Source organism: Stylophora pistillata, chromosome 1 (genome assembly GCF_964205215.1).
Source record: "Stylophora pistillata chromosome 1, jaStyPist1.2, whole genome shotgun sequence".
Taxonomy (NCBI): domain Eukaryota; kingdom Metazoa; phylum Cnidaria; class Anthozoa; order Scleractinia; family Pocilloporidae; genus Stylophora; species Stylophora pistillata.
In genome coordinates this window covers 34,352,447-34,364,217 of record NC_142519.1, presented here as the reverse complement: position 1 = coordinate 34,364,217, position 11,771 = coordinate 34,352,447, and the positions used below count along the sequence as shown (strand labels likewise).

The 11,771-nt window shown below is 37.0% G+C and overlaps 1 protein-coding gene across 2 annotated transcripts; it reads right to left on the bottom strand.

The window, feature by feature from the left end:
* Positions 1–1,998: 1,998 nt before the first annotated feature.
* LOC111342270 (E3 ubiquitin-protein ligase MARCHF5) lies at positions 1,999–11,668 on the bottom strand. 2 transcript variants are annotated; one of them, XR_015998634.1, is made up of 4 exons: positions 11,178–11,668; positions 6,206–6,896; positions 3,093–5,976; positions 1,999–2,784 (listed from the first exon to the last, which is right to left on the bottom strand). XR_015998634.1 is itself a non-coding variant. In XM_022949332.2 (3 exons), exons 1-3 carry the CDS (start codon positions 11,210–11,212, stop codon positions 2,677–2,679), a joined length of 834 nt encoding a protein of 277 aa, XP_022805067.1. In that variant the 5' UTR covers positions 11,213–11,655; the 3' UTR covers positions 1,999–2,676. The 2 variants fall into 2 exon arrangements, 1 of the variants encoding a protein (XP_022805067.1); XM_022949332.2 differs by lacking the exon at positions 3,093–5,976 and having other exon boundaries at positions 11,178–11,655.
* Positions 11,669–11,771: the final 103 nt, after the last annotated feature.

Sequence of the window (11,771 nt, the reverse complement as noted above, 5' to 3'; positions counted from 1 at the left end):
ATCTCCATGAACAGCACCGGTGTTTTTTTTTTTTTTTTTTTTTTTGTTTTGGGACCCTCAGAGAAAAATTTCGTATTAAATTATTTAATTAAGTTGTGAATTTATCATCAATTTTTAATCATCAATATTCTTATTTATTTATTAATTTACTTTTATTTTTTTAAAACTTTATTATTTTTTGGTCATTCCGGGTACTCCGAGTATTCCGTTCCGGTTCCAAATTCCAGCATTCTATTTTCCAAACTACCATTCATTTACCGGTATTTCTTCATTATTTTCTGCTGATGTTGACTGAACCACAGCAGAGCAAGAGCTTGAAAGCCCACAATGCAGAACCAAATTAAAAAATATTTTGCGTGGAACTGCGAGCTGAAAACTCTTTCTCATCTACGTATACATAACTATAAGTGATGCTGTTTTCTTTCTTTTTTTTTTTCTTATCTTTATTCAATTATGAGAATCACGGAAAATCCATTACTTGACTTGTGAATTCCGCGTTAAATTGCACTTGAAAACCGATTTGACACTCATCGCTTCGCGATCCGTGTGATATCGGTTTTCGCGTGGAATTTAATGCGGAATTCCCTCGTCAAGTAGTGAATTTTCCCATAGAATTCTTCATAATAAAAATCATGGGACAATTCTCATGTTAGATAACTCCTTGGGTTAATGAGCATCCCTCCTTAAATAAAGTTTATTGATTGATTGAGTGATTGATTGATCGATCGAGAAGTCGCGACAACAAATCAATTTCTACTAGTCCGTTAGTGTCGAGCCCTCAATGACAATTTCTGAAAAAAGAAAAAGAAAAAGAAAAACATTTAGGGAAAATATCTCCAGTTGAAACATCCTATATTTTGGAAGTTTCCAGTTTTTTTAGGATAAGTGGTTGTTGCTATAGTTATTGTGATAAATTTTGTGATTGGTGGATTTGGCTGACTGGACTTAGTGGAACAAGATGCACTGAAATGGTTTAAGTCTTACCTAACAAATCGTCTACAACGATGCAATGTAAACAATCACCTCTCCAGTGCAAGCCCTCTAAACTATGGAGTTCCCCAAGGATCAATAATTGGTCCTCTACTTTTCTTGATCTATATAAATGACTTACCAAATTGCTTGTGCCTAGGCTCTCCTAGAATGTACGCTGATGACACGAATGTCACCTTTGCTGCATCTGACATGCATGGTATCGAGACCCAAATCAACACTGAACTGAAAAGCATTAATCTCTGGCTCAGAGCAAACAAGTTAAGCATCAATGTGGCAAAAACTGAGTTCATGGTCATTAGCTCGCGTCAAAAATTGCAGTCTTTAAATGACGACAATAAATGTTAATGAAGAGGGCGTGAAAATAAACCAAGCAGCTCATAGCAAAGCTCTCGGATTGAACATAGATGAAAACCTATCCTGGAAGGAGCACATAGACGCAATCTCAAAAAAAGTCTCTTCCAGTATCGGTGCACTGAAGCGAATTAGATTTTTTGTTTCAATGCACACCGCTATTAAAATATACAAAGGTCTTATCGAACCACATTTTGATCACTGCAACTGGTGTTATTTGGGATGGCTTGTCCCAACAGCTGAGTGAGAAACTAGAAAATCGCGCTGCCAGAGTAATTACTAAATCACGTTATAATACGAACTCTAGCTATCTCCTCAACTCTCTCGGCTGGGATAACTTATCAGTAAGAAGGACAAAGCAAACGGCAAATTTAATATATAAATGCGTTAATAAGCTCGCCCCAAATTATCTTTGTAACATGTTCACTCCGAGAACCTTGTCCTTTGATCTTCGTGGCGCAAGCCAAAAACTGTACTTGCCGAAACCAAGAACTGACTTCCTGAAGCGTAGCTTCAGTTATAGCGGAGCTTCTCTTTGGATATTCTCTTTGGATCTTCCTGAGGATATTCGCACTAGAAAATCTCTACGCATCTTCAAGAGAATAATTGATAACTGGCTCTCTGTGTTGGGCTCCCACACGGCAAATATGTAAACCAGTTCACAGAAAATTTTAATTAAGATGAATTTCTTCTTTGTTTTCTATTGCCATACTGATATTTTTACAGTGTTTTAAATAAAGATTTCATTCATTCATTCAATGACCGACTGCCTTAATTGTCTGATTGCAGGTGTCCGATTACAACTCTACAGAATAATAAATAAAAAATATAGTAGCCAATACACCTATCACATTTGATCGAGGAAATAGTAATGTTTATTATTACTGTAATGATCAACTGACATGCATAAGATAGTTTAATAACGTTCAGCCAACATTCCTTAAAAGCGATTTGAATCAATTCTAACACTTTCCAGAAAAATTTGTTGGTGGCCGGTGCGTGAACACGGCAATTTCAATTTTTTAGCGAATTTTTAAAGAATAGAAATTCACTGGAAGGTTATATTACAATTAAAAAAAAAACAGTTTGCTTAAGTGTTTCTCCTTGCTACGTATATTTCATTTTTTAGTCTTGGTGACGGATTCTTGATATCTGCAATCACCCCTTCTTAAGAACTTATATTGTAACTCTACGCCAAACTGAACCACTACTTCCATCTACTTCACAGATTCAAGGCTATAAGTCTCCAACGAGACAGCAGGTATCAAATGCTTGTGGCTGTGCACTTCATCGCCATTGAAAGCGACTCGAAAGACACCAAATGTTGAAGAATTATTCCTCACCATAGTTTTTCACAATTCTCTGAGCTTGCCTCACATACTGCTGTTGTCTGTAGTAGATCCTGACAACTCCTTTCACTGCTACGAAGCTTATGCCTCCCTGAAATAACACCATAACCATTACCTAAGTTGTATATGCATAAAATAAGAAAACCACTTTTCCCACTTTTTCTTGTGCAGCTGACATCTACCCACTTTTTTTTATCCTACATAAATGTACTTTTTCGTCAAGCTTTACAGAAAATCATTTTGGATTCCCTGAGTCGTATTTTCAGCCATCAAAAGGATGCAAAGAATTCTTACCCAAAATACCCCCTTCCCCTCCGCCCCTTCACTTATAATGGCCCTAACTCTATGAGCTTTCGCAAGAAATTCCCTGAATTCAGCAAACCGAGAAATTTGGCTCACCATGCGATCGACAACTGATCAAATGAAAGTTCCATCCTATTTCACACAATGAGGAATTAAAACCAATTTTGGAGTGAAGCTATAAATTGCAGAACGAGACGTGTTTCCACTGCGTCGTCCTCGCCAGGTGATGAGACTGAATGATTGGGTGTTGCTGTCTCAGATAACATGATGGTTTGCGTTCTGCAAAATCTTGGGAATGCCCACTTTGATCCCCCACAAAAAAATGTCAGTGGAGTCGCAAAAAGCAGCAGGAGACAGTCAAAACAACTTGTAGTACAGCTGTAGATTGTTTTAAACTACAAACCTAAGAAAAGAGAAACATAACTAAAGAAGAGAGCACAAGAAAAAAAAGAGGTAAACAGAGAAGTGCATGTTCGACAGTGTTCTGCTTTCTAATCCTTTGACTTGCTCTCCATTGAAAAAAAAAAGTATATTCCGAATGAGGAGCTTTTAGGTTTTAGAAATAAATCTGTAATCTGAAGCGACTCTTCAAGGAAATGCTAGTATTTTGGCTGCATAAAAATATTGTTGCCCAGGAGGTAGTGTAGGAGCCACCTGACCTCTGTGCAACCTACCTGTGAGCTATGAAAAATTTTATTTGGTAATCAGTGTTAATTCCTGGACTAAACAACTGGAGACTTAATCAGGCCTGACAGTATGTAATCAAGTGGGCAAGTGGAAACCCTGTCACCAAGACAAACATTTTTTTTCTTTAGAAAGAATACACCCAGTAAAAGAAAAAAATTTCAAAAACTACATTTTGCAACACTTCAGCATGTTTCACTATGTAAAAAAAGCCCTGAGGCTAGTTACAACTAGTGTTGGTGAGTGCCCCCTTGAAAGATGCAAAATAGAATTGCTGGGTGGTGCAAGATAAACACTCCAACAAACTGAGGACTTTAGCAGAGATATGAACACATTTGGTGTAACACTTTTCTAAAAACCTTTCCACACACAAATTAAAATTGTGCCCACAAAGCCTTAAGCACAAGACCAGCTAAAATGCAAGGTGAACTATGTTTCAGATGCAGGAGACTAATTGCTGGGAACATATCCAGCCTTTTCCTCCAAATCCAAATAGAGAGTGCGTTCAATAAAGTATGAAGTCAAAAACCTCAAAGGCACAAACTAACATTCATTCTGGATCTCTCTAGCAGGCAGATAAGCCTTTCTATCTTGGCTTAGAATCAGGTTCTGCACTTTGTGATCAGCCATTTACTTTGCTAATAGCCTAAAGCCTAGGCACTGGAATCATGAGGTGTACAATCATGTAATTGTATCAGTCATATACATGTATGAGTGAGAATATGAAAGGTTATTTGATGACATAGTCTAATAAAGGAAAATATGGTAGGTGGCAAAACCAAGAGAGACATACAAGCAGTTGCTTGACCACAAAACCATGATCAAATCCCTTACACAGGACCATACAAAACAAAGAGCAAAACTTATTCTTGCATCCACAGCTAATAAGAAGCGGAAGTTAAGTATCACATTCCAAAAGCTCAGTGGATTAATAGTGTATGGTAGGAATAAAAGACATACATGTAAAAACAGAAAGTTTGAGTCTAAAGAACAAAAAGTCACCTCAACAAGAATTTGGTTCAATAAAAAAATGTTATGAAGGTTTCATGTTCATTAAACAAAATTACATCCCAATGTTGAACTAAACATGCAGCTGTAGTTTCTTAAGGAAAAATATTTCTAGGCCTAAAAATTGAAGACAAAATACATAAAAAAAATGATGTAGTAAAGAAAATTCTTCACTTAAAACAAATTCAGAATCCCATGGTAGAGGGTACAAAAGTCGATTTGGAGATTCATTATATCCAGTTATATCCAAACTCTGAATCAATATTCCTTTCTCCTTCTAACTAACACAAATAAAGATGCACCAGATATGTGCCTACATGTAATTGGTGCCAGTGATTGTTTACGCATTATATACACAGGTAAAGCCACCATAAATTAAACCTCTAAAACACCATCACTGCTAACATACAATTAGTCTAATAAAAATGCTTGTGCTGTATAACAACAGCTCTAGAGGTCAATCAATGTTCAAATGTGTGAAAATATTTTCAACTGTTCCATGAAATAAAATGAGTTGTACAGAGAATCTTACTTTCCTGCACTTAACTATAACTAAAAAAAAATGATGTGCTAAAAACAAGGCCTGTGAACAGACTTTTGTAAAAACCTGTTTCTATTTACAGTATATTTCATTATGCTGTTCATTAACCCAAAAAAAATTAACTACATTGATTTGTTTTTGTAAGTACCGGTAGTTATACCATTGGTGTGAAATTATTTTCATTTACAAGTTCAAATGTCATTGACTTACACAAAAAAAGAATTCTCTGAAAATATTGGTGAGTGCAATAAAAGTCAACTATGTTTGTAGCACAATAAACCAACAAGAATTGTTTAAATTTTTAACTCGTTTTGACAGTCTTCTGCTGCTTTTTGCAACTCTATACGATATCTTGTGACACTTTGTGGGTCTGCTTCATGCAGTGTTCTTTTTTATGCTGGGTCAAAGCAGGCATGATGGGCCCATCTTGCCCACTTGGGGAGAGAGGAGGATTCACTTCATATTGCCCACGGTGTTGACAGCAATATAGCAAGTGATCTTCACAAACCAGTTTTTCATACACAATAACATTCCATTGCATCATGTATTTCTCTGCCAAGCACCTAAATCTTGATGCATTCATTCGATTAAATACAGGAGTCAGAATAAGAGCCACAGCTTTTAAGTGGTGAAGTGGCCATGATGACTGTTATTTTTGCCCTTGTTTCCTCAGGCCTGCTTGTATCTTCATTCTCTCCTTTTCTGGTCTGCCATGACTTTCTTAAATCAATGATGCACCTGTTTTTGCTTAAATTTATATGATTTGATGGAAATAAAATGATTCGTGTTATTAGTCTACCTGAGTGTTTACTCAACTAAAAGTGTCGTTTATGAGAATGAACAGCAAAGATGTGCCGGTTATAAATAACCATTTCATTAAAAGTTTTGCATCTTACAGTGTACATGTATATGCAATGTTAAAGGAAAGAAAAGTTCAAAATAATTTAAATTTCACACACAGTAATTTAACCCTTACCAGTAGGGCTCGATGCAAACTTGAAGGGACATATCCATAACACACTTTGCCAATAAGTGTGGAGATTGTTGGCAGAATCAAAGCACCACAAAGGAGCCTGGTGAGAGACACTGGGTCAGATAATGGAGTGGGCTCTGCTGGCGTGCGTGATGCATAATCACAGGCAGTTAAACCAGGCAGAATGTGGCCAAGAAAGGACATCTTACTGAAATGGCGTCTCCACAACCTTAACACATGATCCTCCCAGCGAACCATTTTTCCAAGGATAAGTGCCAAAGGGATAGTAGGAAGTCCAACAAATAAGAACAAAGGATCAGCTTTTTCCATAACTTCAAGTCCTTCTTTATGACCTAAGACCTGCATAACTGTAACTGCTCCATAAGTGACAGCAGACCAATATAATGACCCTACAACGACTCCTGCTGCAGCTATAGGGCAGAACTTATGGATAAGTTTATCTAAGAACTCTACAGATTGAAGCAGAGGTCCTAATGGAGGAAACACAATGACATACTCAGCACTGCATTGTGGGCAAGACACTTTAGCTGTTGAACTGCCTGCTTGCTTTTCATCAATCCAGCGCTGAAGGCAAATCTGGTGGACCCATTTTGTTGTCCCACGGCAACGGCAAGGCCGAACCCACTGTGAAAAAGGTTCATCTTCTTCTGTTGCAAAACACACCCAGCAACGTCTAAGAGATAGAAATAGTAAAACAGGAAAGCTTACTAAATTATAAATTTTATTCTCTCAAATTTCAACATTCACACAAAGAGCTCTCAATGTACACCTCCAAATGAAAAGGCTTGGAGTTCCTGAATTTTTGTATGTGACTTCTGTTTCAGTAGACAATTAAGTTTCTGAAATTTTGTTTCAGCTGTTGGTAATGGACTGTAAACATAATCGAGGAGGCTGGTTAAGTGCAAGGCACAACAACAAATTGTTTTTTTTATTCATGGTAAAAAGCATTCTTCAAGCAGGAATAAATTACTAACTGACTACTGCATGGCAATTGAAGACTAAAGAAACTGTAGGGGGTATAACAAGATATGGTTTTATTCAATGAGGTGAAAATGCCCCCATTTAGAATTGAGAGGAAGAAAAAGGAGTTTACCCCTTTCTAGTCCTAAAAATGCTCAGAACAGTCAATCAAAATTGCAATTCTTCGTGAACTCAATTCTGCAATTCTTCGTGAACACTTTTACCACAAATTCTTAGGAATTTGCCAGTAAAATCATTATAATTATTATTACTATAATATGCATTTATAAAATAGCCAACATAAAAAACTGATCCTGATTGGTCCATGCAAGTTCATTATGTCTCCTTACAGAACACAACTTGCATCACAAGAATGCACTACAGCACAAAATATGCACACAAGGTACATCAAAACAGTTTTCTGAAGACAGAAAATGAAAATTCTGTGAAAATGAAAATTATGACTGAGGAAATTCCTCACTCCAACCCCAAATTCAACTTTTTGTTGGTGTATGGAAATGAAAAAATGACATTACTCATAAAAGTTCTCATACAGCAGAAAAGGAGAGAAAGCTTCCTGCCCTCAGTGAAAAACAAAACCAAATTTTGGCAATGTGGAAGCAAAAGCAACCAAAAGTTCAACCAAAAAACAAAAAACAGAAAAATTATATTTAGTGCTCAGGACCAGGTACTTGAAAATGGGCTAAGTTTCAGTGTCAGCATGAACATTGCACTTGTTATAATATTTGAAATGATTAAATATGAGTTTTGTAACCAACCAGTCTGCCCAAGAGTCGTCACAACATTGTCAACCTGTCTGTCAGATTCACTACTGAGAAATGTCAGCCACATTGATCAAAGTGAACAACCATCTGGCAGCCCTAATAATTTTATCCACTTGCAGTTGGTACAAATAAACATGAATATGCCCTCAAGCACAAAGGAGTGAGGCAACTCAAGTTTATCAAACTTTTTCTGACATTCTACCCAAGAATCTTTTTTTAACATTAACAGTCAAAGGTCATTCTGGCACATTGTTTATTTCTTTAGTACTGTATACTGTACAAAGTTAACAATATACATTCACTTTGCACATTATGTTTGAAAATTACTATGAGTTATATTTCATTAAATGTAGACCTGAAAGTCAACATTGATAAAAAAAAGAAATGAACTGATATTCTGCCAGAGTCATACTGGAAAAATTCTGCATTACATTAATGTTGATAGGATCCCACTTAATGCACCAAAATACTAAACTACACATAGGTCTGCATATGGGCCAGCAGTTACATGATATCTATGCTCTTGTAGCTGGGTTTACTCAGGTCTAAACAAGGGTGATCATCTAAAGGGCTCTCCTGACTGTCCTCTGTTTTCTGAAAAATATTCCACTACGAAAGGACTGCCCAATTCAAACCAGGTTAGCCAGAAGCCATAGATCAAGTAAAGACCCCATATGAAGCATGAACATCTGAGCGGATTATTCACTGCTCTAGTTTAACTCTGATCTCTAATGAAGATGACTTGAATTCTGACAAAAAAAAAAACAGTACTGGGCCCAGTTGTTCAAAGGCCGATTAGCAGTAACCCAGGGTTAAATTCTAACCCAGCTTTCTATAATTCTCTGTTCAAAAGCCGCTTTGGGATAATTTTCCCTATTGTTTTTGGAGCATCCAATCATCAAATTGTATGCAACAAGAAAGAAGTTGAATTTACTCCTCAAGCTTTCAGATCTGAAACCAAATCTCACACTAGCCCTGGGTTACCTTAACCCAGCTTGAACAACCTGGCCTGGACAATTATTCCACAAGAATGTGTCCGACATGAGATGCTGAATAGCCAGCGAAGTGAGTGGCATTGGATTGGCTAGACCCAATCTCAAATCCAATAAGCCTGAACAGAATGACTGTCTGATGCATTTTACAAGCCTTGATATTGCTGTAGAGCCTTACAAATTAATTTTTCAGACTAAAACAATAAACTGCTTAAACCTTTGAGAGGTCAACCAATTTTGACTCCCAAAATGGAAAAATGATCACAAGACTTGCAATGATCTCAAGACTTTGTTTAAAAGCTAGCTTAGAGTTCTTTAGGAGTTGTACCATGTGGCATTTCTTCAGTGATTTCATTTGCAGCCTCACATAATTGTTTTCATGGGTTGTGGGCTGTATGCAAACCTGTATTTACATCCTCAACAAGCCCTTTTTGTACTTATAGGTTTGGATTGTAGTTTAAATATTTACACATCCTTTTTTCATTTTTTTTCTCATTTATCAAAAACTATGAGTGCTGAAGGCTGCAAACAGATGTGATTTAAGATAGTTCAAGCAGCTTGGTATTCTTTTTAAATAAAGTCAGAAGGCATTTTGTATCTAATATTTTCTTTATGGTGTCAAAGAGAATATTAGACACAATATTTCTATTTCCTATAGAATACTTAAATCTCAGAGAGATTTAAGTATTATATAAGAAAATTCATTAGTTGACAAGGGAATTCTGCATTAAATTGCACGTGAAAACCAATATCGCACGAATTGCGAAGCAATGAGTGCGACATCGGTTTTCAAGTGCAATTTAATGCAGAATTCATGAGTGAAGTAATGGATTTTCCTTGAATCACATACCTGAATAAAAATGAGTAAAAAAAGGAAACAGCATCACTTAAAATTGTTATGTTTACGTAGATGCAAAGCAATTAACAATTGGTTCATGCTTTAGCGTGCACTATCGAGTTATGGAGCATGTGGGAAGTTTGGAGAGCACGAAAGAAGCATAAGAGTTGCCCGAGGCGATAGCCAAGGGCAACTCCAGCTTCTTGAGTGCTCTCCAAACTTCCCACGTGCTCCATAACTCGACAGTGCATAGCTGAAAGCATGAACCAATTGTTTTAGAACATAGCCGGTGGAATTGTGCTTCAAATCCGACGCAAAAAAGGGACAACAATATCAGTTGAAGCGAATCGTGACGGCGCTGATGCCAAGTCTCCTTTTCCATTATTTATCTCTTTTTCTGCCTCATTTAAGAACTCTAGCCCAAGGGAAAAGATCGAAACATTGTCTTTGTTTTCGCACTAGTAGGCCGAGTTTCTGTTTGTATCCATTATTGTCGTGAAATATATTATTCGGCAAAAAAAAATTTCTGGCGAAGCGATTTGCTGATGCTGTCAGCATGCACTATAGGGATTTTGAGCATGCTTACGTATATTGAATTTGATTGCCCGGTTCTGCTAGCTATGTTTTAATATCACTTAGCCTTGTTTTCAACTTGCAATTCCACACTAAATACCTCGCTTTATTAACCAATCAGAATGCGAGATTTTATGCAATGATGCGATTCCTCAGCAAATTTGAGTTTCAAAATGGGTATTTGAGAAATAAATACAAGAAGAACCATTATCTGTTTTGCTTGACAAATAAATAATAAAATAAATAATAATAATAAAATAAATAAAAACCAAATTTCTGGGCTTGATGGGGTACCATAATATCTGAATTATAGGGGTAGTGGCAACCGATCAGATAATTCAGCGGTAGTCAAACGTAAATCCAAAATCCTTCAGGTTCGCCCAAAACAACACTTGCAAAATGCCTATCGTTGGCCTGACGACCACCAAAGCAACGGCAGTTCCTTATGTGCACAGCAACTTCAGCTGTAATTTCATCGTTTATAACATATAAAATACTCGGTTCTCAGATTTTAAGTTAATTACTTGACTAAACATTTAGAGACCGAGTACGATTCGATCGCTTCCGTGTTTGCATGCGTGTTGCTTGAAGTTCTCATGTGTAAGTAATTAGTACAGTAGATCAGACGACATGGAGAGGAACATTTTACCCTTGCCAGCACTGGTACGACTGGCAACATGTGGACCTTAGCAACTATGCGTTCAAGACAGTTTACGATAACCTTCCTTCGCTTTCTTACCCCATTACTTGCATTAGGGATCGACGGCAAATACCTCTTAGGGGAGTTATATGGCTTATTAACCTACCTCACATCCCACTCATCAACCAAAGCAGAAGCCATCGAAATACAGTCCGGTATTATTCCGCTATTTTAAGAAAACTGTGGCAAGTTGTTGACAGAACGAGAGTAGATCCTTGCAAACGTCCAAAATGGCGTCGAGCGACCCTGTTGGGTTGTGGGCAAAAGTAAGTCGAGGAAACTTCCGGTTCCCTATCACTTCCGACCTCACTACGCACGAAAATATATCGCCAGGTAACAAAACATTTTGCCTGATTCACTAAAATACCAATAAAAACAGACTATTGTGATACGAAAATGCAGCCGTTTCGCTTTTTTATCATAGCCAAAAGTAGATAAGGCGGGAAAGCCTAGAAACATGATTTACTAAACCTAACATTGAAAAACATTTCAATTGAAGATTTCCCAGTCAGTGGTAAGAGAAATGCACATGGAAATGCCCTCAATTTCACACATGTTTTACTTAGCGAGAGCAAAATTTCTTTCAACTGAAAATCTGTTTACAAGACAATAGCACGGCAGTAGCAGCTGGAAGTAATGATAGACAATAGGACAGGACGCCTTCTACCAATCAGACCAAAGATTAAATCTTTGCTTTGAA